Source organism: Rhinatrema bivittatum, chromosome 6 (genome assembly GCF_901001135.1).
Source record: "Rhinatrema bivittatum chromosome 6, aRhiBiv1.1, whole genome shotgun sequence".
Lineage (NCBI taxonomy): Eukaryota > Metazoa > Chordata > Amphibia > Gymnophiona > Rhinatrematidae > Rhinatrema > Rhinatrema bivittatum.
Window position 1 is genome coordinate 297,690,824 of NC_042620.1, and position 19,773 is coordinate 297,710,596.

The 19,773-nt window shown below is 45.6% G+C and overlaps 1 protein-coding gene across 5 annotated transcripts in view; it reads right to left on the reverse strand.

Annotated features, from left to right (window-relative positions):
- OCRL (OCRL inositol polyphosphate-5-phosphatase) overlaps positions 1-11,237 on the reverse strand; it is a 193,176-nt gene extending 181,939 nt beyond the window's left edge. The window contains exons 1-2 of one of the 5 annotated variants that reach the window (XM_029607427.1): positions 10,860-11,237; positions 9,657-9,736 (exon numbers count right to left, since the gene is read on the reverse strand). In XM_029607427.1, the coding sequence (XP_029463287.1) occupies positions 9,657-9,736; positions 10,860-10,901 (122 nt within the window). In that variant the 5' untranslated portion in view covers positions 10,902-11,237. Of the gene's footprint in view, positions 1-9,656; positions 9,737-10,247; positions 10,637-10,859 lie in introns of those variants that run through there. The other 4 variants (XM_029607425.1, XM_029607424.1, XM_029607426.1 and 1 more) reach the window with 4 other exon arrangements.
- Positions 11,238-19,773: the final 8,536 nt, after the last annotated feature.

Sequence of the window (19,773 nt, forward strand, 5' to 3'; positions counted from 1 at the left end):
GTACTGCCGCGGCTCCTTTAATCTGGTTGTGGCTCTATCTCAACGCTGCTGCGGCTCTACCCTGATCCTGCTACAGTTTCCTCAGCTTGTCTGTGCCTTCACAGCCCTACTGAGGCTCCTTCAACCTGGCTGCAGGTTCACAGTACTGCCATGGATCTACCCGGGCACTTCTTCAGGTCCTTCAAACTGGCTGTGGTTCAAGGCCCTGCCATGGTTCCTTACAAAGTATGTTGGAGCCACTTCGAGCTTTTCTGTGGCTCCTCTGAGCCTTCCTTCTTAGTGCTACTGTTGCCTCCTAATTGCCACAGCAATCTACCGCAGGCATGGTTCCAGAAGATACCGTGGTCCCAATGCACAGTTCTCTTTAAGGAGCACTGGATGACCTCGTGTGGGCACCCCAGTGGGAATGAATCTGCAAGCTTGCCTTCTTTCTTTGTTGTTGTTTTTTGTTTTGTTTTTTTTTAAATATCTTTATGCCACAAGTTCAAGGAGGAGTAACAGTAAGGAGGGGAGGAGAAAGGCAAAAAAAAAAAAAAACACAAGAGGGGGAGCGGGAAAAAGCCCAGGCCCAACCTTAAAATAATCACTTCCGGTACAGGGTTCCCTGAGCAACAGGAGGGGGGGGGGGCTGTCCTTACCAGGGCTCCTTTACCAGGCCCTTAAGGACAGTGAGGATACAGCCAAGTAAAGCTCCACCAAGACAGAGGGATAAAAAGGAGAAATTAAACTCTCTCTCGGAGTAAGTTACTGCCAGAGGGAAAAACAGCCCCTAAAGACTGTTGGTCCAGGTGCCAGTAGGCTCAACCCGGCTGAGGCCGCAAAATGGCCCTGGGAGCAGAGTAGAGACTTGTCCTCACTAGTCCACAGTCTGCTGGAGATGGTGAAATTTAAACTTATCAGTGAATTTTCCATCCTTGAGTCCTGACAGACCAGACCAGACAAATGGGAATTTTGTTCACTCACCACTAGGTGGAGGCAGAGAACTTTGTCCTTTTTCTGATGTCAGCCTATATATTCAGGGATAGCAGCATGAACCATCAATAGCCTACTGCCTTAGCTCCCTTTCCCTATATCACTGTACTTTGCTTTTCCTTTATTCACTACCTTTATCCATGAGAGTAAAAAAAAAAAAGAAATTAAGCTCATACCCAGATTACAAGCAGGTTCTTCTTTTTCTATAAAGAAAGAGTGAACTTACATTATTATCTACATCTTTTTTTTCCCCCTTTTAATTTGCCATCGAGAATTTCAGCGGTGAGAAAGGGAAACTTTTCCCCCTATTCCTTAATTCAATTCTTTTCCCTTTTCGTTTTCCACAGCAAGAGAGAAAGGGGAAAAAAAAAAAATAAAACAGGTTTCTCCCTATTAGTTATCTCCTTTGGGGAGGGTTCCGAACTGGTATGTCAGGACTCGAGGAAAATAAATTAACCGGTAAGTTTAAATTCCACTTTCCTCTTCGTCCTGCAAACCAGTCCAGACAAATGGGACGTGCCCAAGCAATGTCTACTGCAGGTGGAATGAGGCCTTAATGGCCTCTAAAACCTTTCTACCAAAGGCTGCCTCCTCTTTTGCTTGCAGGTCTAGCCTACAATGCTTTACAAATGAATGTAGAGAGGACCATGTAACCGCCCTGTAAATATCCTTGTAACGTGGCCCTTGGACCTCATCGAATGGGCCTTTATTTTGGGTGGCACATGTCTTCTTTCCCCAACGTAAGCCGCTATAATCTCTTCCTTGATCCACCTTGCAATGGATGCCACCTGGCCCTTTCTTTGGCCCCCAAACAGGACAAAGAGCGTGTCTGACTTCCTAAAATCATCTGCAACCTAGAGATATCACAACAGAGCTCTCCTGACCTCTAGTAGATGCAGGCTTGTCTTCATTCCAACACACTCTGAGCTACTGAATACTAGAAGAGCTACTTCCTGGTTAATATGGAACACTGCACACCGAGAGTGCGGAGTAAATAGCACACACACACAATACTTAATTATAATTCCAAAAAATGTGTGGCACTACGGTATGGGTTGTTCAATACATATAGGTACTGCTTTATTTGTTTGTAGGCCAACAGAAAAGAACCCTTATTTAGAAATATAATTCTAATCTGAAAAAATACAAACACCCCGACACGGCCGTGTTTCGCACCAGGGCTGCGTCAGGGGAAACGACGAGTGTTCGTATCAAGTGAAGATAGAAAGCAATTACCAGGCCACCACAGTAGCTAGGCACTGTGAGAGCTGGGTATGGTTTCTTAAAATGGGGCAGCGCTATAAAGAATGCTTTCAAAATGGAGACCACAAAGGATCAGAAACTGATATGGTGTGAGTGGGGCGTTCCAAAAATAGGATAATGCTGCAGGAGCCGGCATAAATGCTGTAAAATCTTGAGGAATCTTGTCAAGATGCAGTGCAGCTCTCACTAGGCTGGTCCATCTGCAGAGTCCCTTAACAGGAGGCAATTCAAAGATCTCAGGACTAGTGGGAATCAGCAGATATATGTTTTACTTTCAAGAAATTAAAGCTCGGTCCGAGGTGGATAGTCTGAGGGCACAGCCTTGCCAAATAATCTCTAGGACCCATCTGTTCTTCATAATATGGGTCTGCTCTTGTAAAACCTTGTTAGTCGGCCGCCTACTGCAGAAAGTGAGGAGTGGACCCAGAAAACTTCAGTTGGAACTTCTGAGAGTTCCCGTACCTCGAGAGATTTTCTCTCTGCTTCTCGTCTGGCTACCCTGAAATTTCAACCTAATTTGGGTCTTCCCTCCTTGTGGGCATGAAACCTAACTGACCAATATTGCTTTGAGTCTTTCGGGTGACCTTTAAAAGTTCTTGCTACCACTCAGCCTCGGACGTCTGGCAATCTCAGAAATTTAGAATCTCCTAGGTTATTTACTCATTTTCCTAGATCTTCCTCAAATAATAAGTGGCCTTTAAAGAGTAGCCTGCTTAACAGAATTGTGGAAAGCGAGTCAGTTGCCCACTGCCTTAGCCACAGGAACCTTCTTGCCATAACCACTGAAGCTACTTGCTTCGGTGAGGTCCTAATTAGATCATACAAACTGTCCACCATAAACACTACCCCCGACTCCACCTGGGCAGTTTTCACATCAGCATCTAATTCGCCTTTACCTATATGCCTTTGCTATAGCCACATCATCATTGCTCTAGCTACATATCCACCACATATCGCCATCTGTAGAGATAGGCAAGTCAGCTCAAAGGACCTCTTTAGCAGAAAGTCTATCTTCTAATCTTGTGCATCCTTTGAGGGTTGCACCTCCTTCTACGAAATCGTGCTTTTCCTCATCACTGCTCCTTTTTGCTGCATTGGATATAATCTCCCCATCATATTCCTGACCTTCAGAGCTGTGTCCAAGGCTTCTCATTCTGCCATGATCATTTCCCTGATGGCTGAATAAAGGGAAAAGACTCTGGCTGTTTTCTTAATTCCAACGAGGATCGGATGCCCATGACCATTTCCTTCTCAGTTAAGTCTAATGACTGTTCCACTTTTGCTATAAGTACAGCCAGCTCCGCTTTTCTAAAAGTGTAACTGCAGCATCTTTGCCTTCTTGCAGGTCACCACTTCCCTATAAATCCTCTCCTGAGCTCTGAGAATTTCTCAAGTACTCTGTGTTGTGACTCTGAGGACTACAGGTCGAGAAGGAGAGGCTGGTGAAAAATCAGGGGATCAGATTACTTGTTTCCAGCTTGAAGCCTTTTAGCCCTTGCCTCCTCCTTCCCAGGAGCACACGGGGATAATATAGAGCATCAGTTTTCAATGACTACCTTACCTTTCATCTTCCTATATGCCTTGTGCATCAGGATGCTGAACTCCGTGGAGAAATCCATTTCCCCTTCACTGTCTTCTAGGCCTGGGCCCTGACTTCACTGCCTGTTTGAATTGGCAAACAGGCCAATTACCTCTCATTCAGTGTCAGCATTGCTGCCCCAGTCTGGGTACTTTCCCTGGCTGACACCCCTGGACTTTGCACTGTGAGGGTGCTGGCTCCTCCCCCCAGTGATACACCCTGTGTGTCTATCCTGCTACTCCAGCCTCCCACCTCTTCCATTCCTTTTCATACCTACTTCTCTACAAGGCCCAGGGCACATCACACATAGAAGAAACCTGCATGTAGCTCCCATAGATGAGGCATTTCCTACCTCTCTCCACCATGGCTCTGTTGGGAGGTGGGGGGAAGAGAGACACACACTTCTCCCACAGCGTTTTTCTCTCGTTTTGTTGCTTTTGTTTGGCCCAGCACTATGCAAGCAATGAATAAAATCTTGCCAGGCCCACATGGGACTGGGCTTCGAGAGGGGAGAATTTTTACCTGTGGACTCTTTGCCAGTAGCTCTCTCTCTCTCTTTCTTTTTATGCTATCCCAGAGTCACTGCCACCACAGTTGGAGGCAGCGAAGTGACAGTGCACCCTGCTATCCAAGAATATATAGGCTGATGTCAGTAAAATAAGGAAGAAATTCTCTGCCTCCACCTAGTGGTAAGCGAGTGTATTTCCATTTGTCTGGATTGGTTTGCAGGACGAAGAGAAAAGAGGATTATTGGCAACTGACTAAGATCTCACCCCCCTTATGATGAGATCACAACAAAAAAGTTTGTCTCTGGCAGCTGTGGAGGGAAATCCCCACATACGATGACTAGTCTAGCAAGAAGATAAGGAAGTTCTCTTCATTGGGCACTCCCACTGCTACACATCTATATACATTTGGGAAGTGGGTGTGGTTTAGCACTTCGGGCAGGTATGACACGAATGCATATAAAACGTGAAAACCCACAAACAGATGAAAAAGGAGGATTATTTAACACAGGAAGTAGTAGTGTTGTAACAAATACACTCCAACAAAGTAGAAATAGGAGACTTAAAAGACAGAAGGAAAAAAAGAGCAAAACAAGGAATTTCAAAAGACTAAAGCAATAAAATAAAAAAACTGATATTCTAAGCAGTCTTGCAAAAAACTTTCATGCTGAATTTTGCCAGCTGCCTTTGTAAAAATATTCCTAAATCATCTGAAATTACCTGCTTTGGAAAAACTGTTGTGAGCGTGCTCAGACAACTATCACTGCCAGCTGCTGTGGGGCAGTCGCTTCCTGGGCCTGACAGGACAACACCAGAAATACACCTGGGAGGTGGGGCAGAGAGAACACTGGAAGCTGAGGATAGCCACGGCTATGACTGACTGACAGCTGACCGAGCCTGGCAAAACCCACAGAACCTTTATTTAAAAAAAAAGGGAATTCTAGCTGATTTAAGATTTATTGTTATTGCTGAGCAGCACCAGATTGCATAATGTTAGAATTTGCTTCCATTTTAAAATAAAGGAGAGGACTATACTACCGACTTCCTGGCCGAAATGATGAGATGGACAATGAAATGCTAGGCGAAATCAGGGAAGCTAACCAATTTGGCAATGCAGCAATAATGGGAGATTTCAATTACGTCAATATTGACTGGGTAAATACAACATCAGGACGTGCTAGAGAGCTAGCGGTTCTGGGTGGAAAAAACAACTGCTTCATAGAGCAACTGTTTCAGGCACCAATGAGAGAGGGAGCTATTTTAGATCTAATTCTTAGTGGAATGCAGGATTTGGTGAGAGAGGTAATGGTAGTGGGGCCGCTTGGCAATAGTGATCATAACATGATACAATTTGAACTGATGACTGACAGGGTGACAATATGTAAATCTATGGCTCTAATACTAAGCTTTCAAAAGGGAAACTGATAAAATGAGGAAAATAGAAAAAAAAAGTGCAGCTGCAAAGGTTAAGAGTGTACAAAAGGTGTGGACATTGTTTAAAAATAGCATCTTACAAGCGCAGTCCAGATGTATTCTATGCATTAAGAAAGGTAGAAGGAAGGCCAAATGATTACCAGCATAATTAAAAGGTGAGCTGGAAGAGGCTGTTAGCCAAATAAACTTCCTTCAAAAATTGAAAGGATTCATCTGAAGAAAATAGGAAAAAGCAGAAGCATGGGTAAGTTAAAGGTAAAACATTGACAAGACAGGCTAATAGGGAATTTGAAATGAAGTTGGCCATACGGGCAAAAACTCGTAATAAATTCTTTTTAAAATATATCCGAAGTAGGAAAACTTCGAGGGAGTCCGTTGGACCGTTAGATGATTGAGGGGTTAAAAGGGTACTTAGGGAAGATAAGGCCATCGCGGAAAGCCTAAATGAATTCTTTGCTTCCATGTTTACTAATGAGGATGTTGGGGAGATAATTGGTTCCGGAGACGGTTTTCGGATGAACTGAACCAACTCATGGTGAATCTGGAAGATGTAGTAGGCAAGACTGACAAACTGAAAAGTAGCAAATCACCTGGACTGGTACGCCATGGTTCTGACAGAACTCAAAAATGAAATGTCATACCTATACATAAAAATTTGTAACCTATCATTAAAATTGTCCATTGTACCTGAAGACTCGATGGTGACCAATGTTACCCCGATATTTAAAAAGGGCTACAGAGGTGATCCAGGAAACTACAGACCGGTGAGCCTGACTTCACTGCTGGGAAAAAGAGTGGAAACTATTCTAAAGATCAAAATCTCAGAACTTATATGTAGACATAGTTTAATGGGACCAGCCTAACTTATATGTAGACATAGTTTAATGGGACCAGCCAGCATGGATTTACAAAAGGAAAGTCTTGCCTCACAAATCTGCTTCGTTTTTGTGAAGGGGTTAATAAACATGTGGATAAAGGTGAACCGGTAGATGTAGTGTTATTTGGATTTTCAGAAGGCGTTTGACAAAGTCCCTCATGAGAGGCTTCTAAGAAAACTAAAATGTCATGGAATAGGAGGCGATGTCATTTTGTGGATTACAGACTGGTTAAAGGACAGGAAACAGAGAGTAGGATTAAATGGTCAATTTTCTCAGTGGAAAAAGGTAAACAGTAGAGTGCGTCAGGGATCTGTACTTTAACCGGTGCACTTTAATATGGGGTAGATTTTATAACATATGCGCGTGCACTTGGACATGCCGATTTTATCAAATTGGGTGGCTGCAAGCGCGGGGGGGGGGGGGGGGGCGAACCTTTGCAATTTCCACATAGCAATGCAATCCAGGCTTCCCCAGTTCTCTCCCAGTCCTCTCCAATTAATGAGCGGACTGGGAGGGAACTCCCCTAATCCCCTCTCTCTAACCTTCCTTCCCTCCCCACCCTCTAAAACTACCTTGCCTGTTTTTTTTTTGTATTATTATTATTTGCTGCTCCTCAGGAGCAGAAGTAATGTACGTGCGCTGGCTGGCTGCTAGCGGGCGCTTCCCCAGGATGGTTGCTAATGGACCGCATCCTGCCTCACCCGCCCCTCTGAAGAGGCCCAGCACTTGTGCCATTCCAAGATTTATGCGCATGGCTGAGCCCCTCTGAAATTTGCCCGTCGCACACAAGGCACGGCCACGCGCTTAAATCCCAGGATTTACATGCGCAAGCCTTTTAAGATCCGCTTCTATATTTAAAAATGATCTGGAGAGGGATATGATGAGTGAGATGATCAAATTTGCAGACGACACAAAATTATGCAGAGTAGTTAAATCACATGCGGATTGTAATCAATTGCAGGAGGACCTTGAGAGACTGGAAGATTGGGTGTCCAAATGGATGATGAAATTTAATGTGGATAACTGAAAGGTGAAGCACACAGGGAAAAATAACCCTTGCTGTAGTTACACGATGTTAGGTTCCATATTAGGAGCTACCACCCAGGAAAGAGATCTAGGCATCATGGTGGATAACACATTGACTGCGGCAGTCAAAAAAGCAAATAGAATGTTAGGAATTATTAGGAAGGGAATGGTTAATAAAACGGAAAATGTCATAATGCCTCTGTATCGCTCCATGGTGAGACCGCACCTTGAATACTGTGTACAATTCTGGTCACCGCATCTAAATAAAGATATAGTTGCAATGGAGAAGGTACAGAGAAGGGCAACCAAAATGATAAAGGGAATGGAACGGCTTCCCTATGAGGAAAGGCTAAAGAGGTTAGAACTGTTCAGCTTGGAGAAGAGACGGCTGAAGGGGGATATGATAGAGGTCTCTAAAATCAATGAGAGGACTAAAACGGGTAAATGTGAATCAGTTATTTACTTTTTCAGATAATGAAGTTAGCAAGTAGCACATTCAAAATAAATCAGAGAAAATTCTTTTTCACACAATTAAAATCTGGAATTCGTTGCCAGAGGATGTAGTTAGGACATTTGGTGTAGCTGGGTTTAAAAAAAGTTTGGAGAAGTTCCTGGAGAAGTCCACAAACTGCTATTAATCAAGGTGACTTAGGGAATTGCCACTGCTATGGCTTTAGTAGCATGGGATCTATTTAATTTGGGGGTATTTGCCAGGTACTTGTAACATGGATTGACCACTGTTGGCAACAGGATGCTGAGCTTGATGGACCCTCAGTCTGCCCAGTATGGCAACTTCTTATGTTCTTATTTATAAAGGCATTTCAGTTGCATAACTTTGAAATGGTCATTCCCCCACCCAAGCAAATTCATGGGCATATGGAGAACAATTTTCAAAGCAATCTAGTCACGCTAAAATGGACTGAAGATTGCCCTGCCTGAAAACTGGCCTCTTCCCCTTGGCAGAAAGTGCATGTCTGTGGGCTTTCATTTCACGTGTGCTTTTAGCTGGACTGCAAGGCAGCATAGCTGATAGCATGTTTAGGCCATGGGGAGGAAAACATTGCACACACAAGACATATTCACAAAACACAGTCTATTTTACCCTCTGGCTGCCTGCACATAAAGTGAAAAGCATGCGAGCGCTTTCAGCCCTGTGCACTTTAATTTTCAAAGAGAAACTGCCCGAGTAGAATTTCTTGGAAAATTAGTGTAAAGTATGTGTGCCCGTGTACTCTGCAACTGCTCAGAGGAATCTAAATCACCTCCATGCTGCTAAAATATACTGCTATTTATCGCCAAAGGATGACATTTTCAGAAAACCAAAGACTATTAACATTTTTACAAAATATCACTTTAAAGCACCTGTTTTATTTAAAAATGTTTCAAGATAATCTTTTCTTCCCTGTAATTTGGGGGCGTGATAGGCACCAAGAGAACATGTTTGCTCCCAAACAGTACTTCATCATTCTTTTGTAGAATTGCATGCGGGTTGGATGGCAGTCGGGTACCGCATCCACAAATCTGCAGGAAAGCATTGGTATTTTGAGTATTGGTTAGAAATGATTTCCCTCCCTGACAGTACAGTGAATGTATACCCACAAAGCCAAGCAAGGGTCTCCTCGTGATCTCATGTTATAATCTTGAACTGCACATATGAAAGGCACTTCAGTTAGCCAGGCTGCAATGCCTTTTTAAAAGTCATATTGCACAGCTGCTGAGTGAAATTGATTTCTGACCAATGGTGGCAGCGATCTGTAATGTCATTTCCTCTTCTCTTCTGCTCAAAAAATGGAAGAGCCAAGACAGGTCAAAAAGTTGTGTGCTCGCCAGCACATCACTTTTTCTTCTCTAGCATTTAGCCAAAAGGACCCAGCTGGCTAAATGTTAAGGATGCTGGTTTTCAGAACCTGAAATATGCCCTTTAAGCAATCTGCCTGCCTGGGGATTTATGATGCATGCAGCAGCCTAGCATAAAGAGGAAGATTGCACATTACTTACACATATTGTCCTTTCCGCTGGGACAGGAACAGGAGACAAGGCTCTTTGCAGCCAGCCTTCACTTCCAGACCCTCCACAGTATAAGTAGACAGTTAAAGAACATTCATGGCTCTTTTTGGACACAGATTAGATTATAATCTCCTGAAACATTCTTATACTGGCATGCACAGACAAATACTCAACAGCTTTGTTTCTGGGCACACAACCCAATGTATGCCTGCTTCCGCAGAAGATCACCAGTGCAGTTTTGCCAGGTTTAACAAACATTGTACCTGTCTATCCTAATTTGTCTTCACCTGGCATCTACTGGCACATACCTAATTCCACACCTGCTACACCTGGCATAGCGTCACTGATTTAACACAAAGAGGCCCTAACTTACTTGGCAAAACAATACACACACTTGCCATTAATGAATTTCACTAAGACACAGACATCTGCATGAACTATCTTACCATCTGCACCCATATGCAACACACACACGAGACGCTGCCTTCTCTAACAAAGCAATGTAAACTTATGAAACAAGATCCATGAAATGCCCTTTAAAAGCACAATCAAATACCAATCGTTCACATCTTCAGCCCTTACCTCTTCTTTTTTTTTCCTGGGATCTTAATACCTAGGTGTCCAAACTGCGGGTCCCACTGAGATACTGTTGTGCCACTAACATCTTTTGTAAGATCCCCTCCTCAACTTGCAGACTGTTTTCAGAGATTAACTTAACAAGCACTTCGGAGACCTCCCCCTTCAGCACATCGAGGCGCTATAACCACCGAGCCCGGAAAAGCCAGCGAACATGACCCGAGCCCTTTATAAACCCACAGTGTCGGTTTCACGGCAAGAAAACTCGGGCAGGCGTCGCTCATTTTGACTCGGAAGCGGGCTCCCTCCCGGCAACGTGCAGCGGCTTCTGGCCTCGCTTTCCCCTGGAAGGCGCCGATGTCCGGCCCAAGCCCTGACGGGGAACCGTGCCCCACACCGCGGCGGCGGCGCCTGCCAGACCCGGATAACCCTCCCACTCCCGGCAACTCCCTCCCGAGACTCTCCGGGGGGGGGGGCGGCTTCCTCGCCCAGCTCCGGCGAGACAGGACCCTCCCCCTCCCCTCCGAGGTCCGGCCGAGCCGCTTCCAGACCGGCCTGGCTAAACCGAAAGCTCCCCCTCACCGGCCCGGCCCTCTCCCCGCCAGGCCCGCAGGATACGGTGATGATGGCGGCGGCAGCTCGGCGCCTCGGCTCCCCCATAGCTGAGCGCGGTCAGGCCCGAAGCGCCTCCCTCCCCCCCCTCCTCCGGACAGGCCTGCGCTCCTCAGAGCCGGGCCCGGCGCCCCTCACCGGCTCCGTCCGTCCGCCCGCCACGGCCAGCACGACACCTCGGCGAGGTCGAGCGGCGGCGCCACCAGCGCCTGCTGCCCCCTGCCGGCCGGAGAGCGCGCTGCTGCTGCTGCCGGGCCGGTACAGGTGGAGCCGGGAGAAAGGCCCGGTAGCCGGTACCGACCGTCGTAGGGCGGTGCCGGCCTAGGAAGACCCTGGTGCAGAGCCGAGTTCTCACGTCGGTGCCAGGGAAGACGGGCAGCTTTCATCGGTCATTTTTCCGGAATGTTTTTAGGGGGACAGATGTTAGGGCCTCGGTAAAAGGTGGAACGCATCTGTTTGGCGGAGGCGGGTGATAGAAAGGGCACTGGCTGCTTTTGAACCAAAACTGGGTACCGTCCCGAAGGTGCCCGCATGTTGATTAGTGGGGTCCTCCTAAACCAACAATTCTTAAGACTATAACAGGTTTGTTTTGGTGGTCTCAGAGTGCATCCCACAGATCTTGCTGGCGGAAACATTGACAATTTTTCCTAGAAAACTCGATTTACCTTTAGCCGATGAGCAAATATTGTCTCTGATAGATCATAAGCAGGAGCAAGGATCTGAATATTATTTTATACAACCGGACCCCCACATTGCACCACTGGACAATTAAGAAGTTATGGGGGCCTAACAATAATTTGAAACTGATGAGCAAAAAAGATTTAAGGTGAAAGACTGCTTTTAATCTATCAGAGACATTCCAGGTCTGGTTTGTCCCTCTTAGAAGGGAATCCACTTTTAATTCTATATTATTTTCATTTAATATTTCTTGTTTCTAATTTATAAATGCAAAAAAAAAAAAATTCTCTGATGGAGGCATTCTGTGAAAGTATGGCCATATTGGGATTTTAAAATGTAGAATTCTATGGTTGATAATTTATATTTGGTAAGAAACATAAGAAGTTGCCATACTGGGTCAGACCTAGCCCAGTATCCTTTTTTCCAACAGTGGCCAATCCAGGATACAAGTACCTGGCAAGTATCCAAACATTAAATATATCCTATGTTACTAATGCCAGTAATAAGCAGTGGCTATTCCCTAAGGGGCGGATTTTAAAAGGCCCGCGCGCTGGCGTGCCTATTTTGCATAGGCCGCTGGCGCGCATAAAGCCCCGGGACGCGCGTAAGTCCCAAGGCTTTCGAAAAGGGGAGGGAGGGGGCGTGTCCGGGGCGTTCCCGAAACAATGTGGCGTTTCGGGGGCGGGCCCGGTGGCGTGGTGCCGGCCCGGGGGCGTGGTCGAGGCCTCCGGACCAGCCCCCGGGACCGGAGGACGGAGCGGGGCTGCTGGCCGACGCGCGCAAAGTTACGCCTGCTTTCAGCAGGCGTAACTTTGCCGACAAAGGTAGGGGGGGTTTAGATAGGGCCGGGGGTGTGGGTTAGGTAGGGGAAGGGAGGGGAAGGTGGGGGTAGGGCGAAGAAAAGTTCCCTCCGAGGCCTCTCCGAAATCGGAGCGCCTCGGAGGGAACAGGCAGGCCGCGCTGGGCTCGGCGCGCGCAGGTTGCACAAATGTGCACCCCCTTGCGCGCGCCGACTCCGGATTTTATAAGATACGCGCGGCTACGCGCGTATCTTATAAAATCCAACGTAATTTGGTTCGCGCCTGGTGCGCGAACAAAAGTACGCGATTGCGCAAGTATTTAAAATCTGCCCCTATGTCTGCTTGACTAATACCAGTTTATGGACTTCTCCAGGAACTTGTCCAAACCATTTTTAACTGCCCTAACCACATCCTCTGGTAACAAATTCCAGAGCTTAATTGTGTGTTGAATGAAAAAAAAAAGTCTCTGATTTGTTTTGAATGTGCTACTTTTCAACTTCATAGAGTGCCCCCTAGTCTGAAAAATTAAACAACTGATTCACATTTACCCCTTCTAGGCCTCTTGTGACTTTGTAGACCTCCATCAGAACCCCCCAAGCTGTCTCTTCTCCAAGTTACACAGCCATAATACCTTTAGCTTTTCCTCAAGGGAGCGGTTCTATCCCCCTTATCATTTTGGATGCTGTTCTCTGTAACTTCTCCACTGCATCTATATCTTTTTTGAGATGTGGCGAAAAGAATTGAACACAGTACTCAAGGTGCCTTCTCACCATGGAGCAATATAGAGGATGATGACATTCTCTGTTTTATTCACCATTCTCTTCTTAATAATTCTGTTTGCTTTTTTGACTGCCACAGCACACTGAGCCATTGATTTCAATCTATTATCCACTATGACGCCTAGATCTTTTTCCTTGGAGGTAACTCCTAACACGAAACCTAACACTGTATAACTACAGCATGAGTTATTTTTCCCTATATGCATCACCTTATACCTGTCCACATTAAATTTCATCTGCCGTTTGAACGACCAATCTTATTTATTTATTTATTTATTTATTTTAAATTCTTATATACCGACATTGCTGTAGGATGTACAGATCATACCGGTTTACAGTACAACAGAACTGTCGCGAAGGAGCGATACATTGAAACATTGTTAAGCATTTGTAAAAAATTAGGATAATTGAGGCACAAATAACAAGGTCCTTGTGCAATTTATCACTATCCGCTTATGATTTAACAACTCTGAATAATTTTGTGTCATCTGCAAATTTGATCACCTCACTTGCCGTTTCCCTTTCCGGATCATTTATAGATATATTAAAAAGCACTGGTCGAAGTTCAGTTCCCTGAGGCACCCTGCTGTTTGCCTTTTTCCACTGGGAAAACTGACCATTTGATCTAACTGTCTGGTTCCTGTTTTTTAACCAGTTTACAATCCACAAAAGTACATTATAATTTATTCTATGACTTTTAAATTTTCTTAGGAGCCTCTCATAAGGGACTTTGTCAGATGCTTTCTGAAAATCCAAATACACCATATCTACCGGCTCACCTTTAGCCACATGTTTCTTAACTCCTTCAAAAAAATGTAGCTGTTATGCCCGTTGGTCGCAGGCGGCTGCGACCTCTCATGCTCACCTCTTTTCTTGCTGCATCGTCAATCCTCGAAAGAATGGCGGCCTCCACCAATGACCGCTGGCATCCCCGGGACGGCGTGGGCAATGCCGACCGCCATCTTGATCCAGAAGTTACCTAAGCAAGCGCGCGCACGGGCCACCTTTTCTTCACGTCATGGCAGGAACCTTGGGGGTGTCCCCTCTGCATGATGTCACCGCCTTGCTGTATTTAAACTGACTGGCCCTACGCTTCAATGAGTTAGCAAGGAGTTCCCTCATTGCTGAATTCCGCTCCATCTTTGGACTTTCGGTTCCACTTTGCTTACTTGGCGTGAGACGCTCTGGGTACCCGCTCCTCGGGGGCCCTTCCGCTCCTGGGCTATCAGCTCCTCGGAGGGCCTTTCTGCCATGTTTGCTTCCTGTCCCGCTTCTCGGGATCATCTCGTGGAACTACCTTTTGTGAGTACATGACTACGGACTTCAACGACGCGGTGTGCCCCGTGCCAGGGGCCACTACCGTATTCTCCCCAGTAGGAGTCGCTCTGGGAAACCCTGCCCTGCAGGTTATTACCGCACCATCTACAGGATCCCATTCCGGGTTCCTGCACCTCAGACTATCCTCAACATCTCCACAGAACTGTCCACGGCGTACCCCGCTCTGCGGGCCACTACCGGATCTGCATGTCTGAGGTATTGCTGCACTTCTGAAAAGACTCTGGCGTACCCTGTTCCTTGGGCTACCACCAGAGCTTCACATCGGGGTTCTTCCCCTCATCTCAGAACTGTACTTTACTACATCTTCCGCTCCGCGGGCTCTACTATCTTTCCTGCATAATAAAGTCTCTTCCTTACAACTGTCTGCTGAGGCCACGCCTACCGACGGTGAGGCTCACAGGGCTCCTCCCTGTGGACGGAGACATCTCTCACCTCGGACCAGGGTTCATACTTTTACAACAAACATAACAGTAGCAGAGGCAAGACTTCCCTTGGGTAAATCCATGTTGACTGTGTCCCATTAAACTAAGTCTATTTATGTGATTTTGTTCTTTAGAATAGTTGCTATGATTTTTTGTGGCACTGAAGTCAGGTTCACCGGTCTGAAGTTTCACAGATCACATCTGGAGCCCTTTTTAAATATTGGAGTTACATTGGCCACTTTCCAGTCTTCAGGTACAATGGAAGATTTTAATAATAGGTTACAAATTACTAGTAATACATCTGAAATTTCATTTTTTAGTTCTTTCAGAACCCTGGGTGTATACCATATGGTCCAGGTGATTTGTTTTGCTTTAGTTTATCAATCTAGCCTACTACATCTTCCAGGATCACCGTGATTTGATTCAGTTGATCTGAATCATCACCCTTGACAACCGTCTCTGGAACAGGTATCTCCCCAGCATCTTCATTAGTAAACACTGAAGCAAAGAATTCATTTAGTCTTTCCATGATGGTCTCATCTTCCCTAAATGCCCCTTTAACCCTTCAATCATCTAACGGTCCAAGTGACTCCCTAACAGGCCTCCTGCTTCAGATATATTTTAAAAAGTTTTTATTATGAGTTTTTGCCTCTATAGCAAGCTTCTTTTCAAATTCTCTTTTAGCCTGTCTTATCAATGTTTTACATTTAACTTGCCAATACTTATGCTTTTTCCTATTTTTTTCAGATGGTTCCATCTTCTAGTTTTCAAAAGGAAGTTTTTTTGGATAAAATAGCCTCTTTCACTTTGGGGTAGATTTTATAATTCTACGCGCGCACGTACTTTTGTTTGCGAGAACAAAAGTACGCCGGATTTTATAGATACGCGCGAAGCCGAGCGTATCTTATAAAATCCAGGGTTCGCGTGCACAAGGGGGTGCACATTTGTGCAACTTGTGCGCGCCGAGCCCTGCGCGTGCTGCCCGTTCCCTCCGCCTCCCCCCACCTTCCCCTCCCTTCCCCTACCTAACCCACCCCCCCGGCACTATCTAAACCCCCCCCTACCTCTGTCGCAGAAGTTACGCCTGCTCGAAGCAGGTGTAACTTTGCGCGCGCCGGGCCAGCTGCCGCACGCCGTGTTCCGGTCCGGGGGCTGGTCCGGAGGCCGCGGCCACGCCCCCGGAACGCCCCGGGCCGAAACCATGCCCGCGGCACTGCCCCCGGATGATGCACCGACCACGTCACGCCCCCGATGACACGCCGTCCGCGTCACGCCTCCCGACACGCCCACCCCAAGAAAGCCCCGGGACGTACGCGCGTCCCGGGGCTTTGCACGCGCCGGAAGCCTATGCAATATAGGCTCGGCGCGCGCAGGGGGGTTTTAAAAGGGTTACACGCATACCTTATGCGCGTAACCCTTTTAAAATCCGGCCCTTTGCCTTTTAACCAAGCCAGCAGTCATTTGGCCTTCCTTCCACTTTTCTTAATGCATGGAATACATCTGGACTGAACTTCTAAGATGGTATTTTTAAACATTATGCATGCCTGTTTTACACTCTTAATCTTTGCAGGTGCCCCTTTCAGTTTTTTTTCTATTTTCCTCATTTTATCAGTCTCCCTTTGGAAAGGGATTTACTTATTGTCCCCCTTCCTGTTAAAAGTTCAAATTGGATCATGTTATGATCACTATTGCCAAGTGGCCCCACCACAGTTACCTTTCTCAGTAAATCCTGCATTCCACTAAGAATTAGATTTAAAATTGCTCCCTCTCTTGTTGGTTCCTGAACCAATTGCTCCATGAAGCAGTCATTTATTACATCCAGGAACTTTATATCTCTAGCAAGTCCTGATGTTACATTTACCCAGTCAATATTGGAGTAATTGAAATCTCCCATTATTACTGCACTGCCAAATTGGTTAGCATCCCTGATTTCATTTAGCATTTCATCGTCCTTCTTATCATTTTGGCCAGGTGGACAGTAGTGTAATTCTGTTGCTGTACTCTTCCTCAACACACACGGGATTTCTACCCATAAAGATTCTAGTGTGCATTGTCTCTTGCATGATCTTTATCCTGTTTGGATTCTATGCCGTACTAAACATAAAGTGCTACCCTGTTGATCCTCCCTATCATTGTGGTATAATTTGTACCCCGATATAGCACTGTCCCATTGGTTATCTTCCTTCCACCAGGTCTCTGAGATGCCAATTATGTCAATCTCATCATTTACTGCTATACACGCTAATTCTCACTTACTTAATGTATTTCCTGTGTTTAAATATTAAGTGTCTCTATGGTGTTATGACTAATTAGTTTTCTAGTTCTACTTATTAAAATTCTGTTTTTATGTTTTTTTAAAATTCTCTTTATCCTTGATCTTTTGATGTTTGTTGTCGTATGAGGCATTACTCCTTTGGCTTTGCATGCTCCTTCCCTGTGGTTGCCCTTGTCTCTCCACTCCTTCCTTGAGATAGTAAAGTAACCTGCTGCCTTGTCCTACAGTTGTGCAGTGGTATCCAGCTCCTTTAAGAGGCTGACGATGGCTTCTGGTCCCAGGATGCCACAGAGCTCTTCCTCCAGTCTGTTCAGTCGATTCTGCTAAGGACCTCCATCTCCTGTCTGGAATTGCCATATTCTGGCTTCCCTCAGCTAGATGGTGCACTTGCCGTCCCGGCATTTCTGTCATCTGATTCTCTGCCTCTGGGTCCAGATCCAGTTGCTGCAGCACTGACAGCCAGAGCAGGTGTTTGCCTCCCTTTTATATATTTTTTGGGAGAGGGAGAAGAAATTTTGCACTGCATATGTACAAAATAGCACAGAGAGGGTAAATGGTGTGGCAGGCAGCTGGTATAACCCACTCAGTCGTTAATTTCCCACCAGCATTGCACATTTAAATATGTGGCCACTTTATTTTTGCAAATGTGCATTTTGCAGATTCCATCTTCGTGAGTACAGTGGTAAATGCAAGTTTAGCATGCATGGTAAAAAAATTGTTAGCATATGAATCGGTTGCCTATGTGTTGCCCACCCCCAGCTCCCATTTTCTGTGGTCTCTATTCTTTCTTCTTCCTTCTGAGTATTTCTATTGCAATTTTCAATGCAACTTGTCCCATTTACCATTTTTTCAGCTCTTAAATTATTATGCATTCTTGATGGTAGCGGTAAAGAACGCATTGGGGAGGGGCGAGATGATGTGTAGATTTTGTTTGTCTTGACTTTTCACAGATATTTGTTTGTCCAGTGTTGGTTTGTTTTGTGGAGTTATATCTCGGGAAACCAGGGAATCCGTAAATTAATTTGGTGCATTCGCACTTAAATCTGTTGGCACAAAGAGGGAACAGCGCAGATGGACATTCTGCTGGCACAGTGGGGAGACCACATCCGTCCGGATGGAATGCGAATGGTGCTGTCACAAGCAATGGCATTTGGAACGCTGCACATTCCAGAAAGGAGAACACCTGTCCCCTTTTCTTTTGCAGTCTTTCCTTACCCTCTGCTTATTCTTGTTTACATTACCTTTTCACATCTATTCCCCCTGCGATCCAGCTAGATGCACTCTTCTTCACGCTCTCTCTGTCATTCAGCCCAGTGGGAAACTCAGCGGGGTGAGTAAGTGGATCACAGAGGCAATTGGCCAGCCCATGTTTAAATGTCCGGAGCAGGTCATGCAGTACAGAGGACTCGTGTCCAAACGAAGAAACGGGGAAGTACTGTAAGCCCCAACAGGCTGTTCTCTCCTCCCTGCCCATCCTCACCAGTTTCTCACTCCCCTTCCAAGCCCATCCCATCAATATTTCTCTCTCTGCCATCGCACTCTTTTTCCCACCAGCTGATCCATACCATAGCCTATCCTGGCCTGTCTGCACCACTCCTTCCTGCCACTCTTCACCAGCCTCTCTCCTCCCTTAGGCAATCCATAGCACACTCTCCAAACCTGTGCACACCATGCTCCACCTCCTCTGTCTTACTCTTCACCCATTTCTCCTCCTTCCCCTTCATACGCCCTCTCTCTGTTTTTTCTTTACTTTTTCCTCTCCCATCAGGCAGCCCACATTTGCTGCGTTGGCTTCTGGATGATGAAGGTGAGGGTAGGAATAGGGGGATGTTATAAAGCTGACAAGCCCCCCTGCACCACCACCCTCTGGAAGAAACAGTCTGCTGAAAATGGCCTTTGGCGCATTTAAGTTGTAGAGCAGACACTTGTCAGTTATTACACATACAATTTAAAACAATTCAAAATTGTATTGAAAATATATACAAGTTTACTGCAATAACTACTGCTATGTAAATAGTATTTTTCTACTTCTTGTCTGAGGGGATTATTCATCATGAGTTATGATTTTATCTCTTGTCTGTCTTCTGAATGCTTTCCTGGTTTTCTTTCCATTTTACCTTTCCTTATGTGTCTTCTTCCTGCATTTTTCCATTTCCTTTCTTATCTTGGTAATGGGGAGGACATTTTTTTAAAGCAGCAGCTTAAGAACATAAGATGCCAAAGGACCATGCAGCTCAGCACCCTGTTTCCAACACCGGCCAATCTGGGTCATTAGGAGATACAGGGCAAATGCTAAGGAGTAGCTCCTGTTTCCTAATTGCTCACTCTCAATGATGAGTGGTCGTTTTCCCCAAGTCCTCCTGGTTAATAATGGTTTATCGACTTTTCCTCTAGGTAATTGTCCAAAACCCTTTTAAACCCAGCTCTGTCAGATGCCTTGACCACATCCTCTGGCAACAAATTCCACGGCTTCATTGTGCCTTGAATTAAAAATATTCTCTACAATGTTTGAAATCAGTTTCATGGAGTGTTGCCTATCCTAGTTCTGACTGAAAGGGTAAATAACCATTCCCCATTCACCCGTTCTATCCCACTCGTGATTTTATAACTATTAAAAGCTCTCTCCGT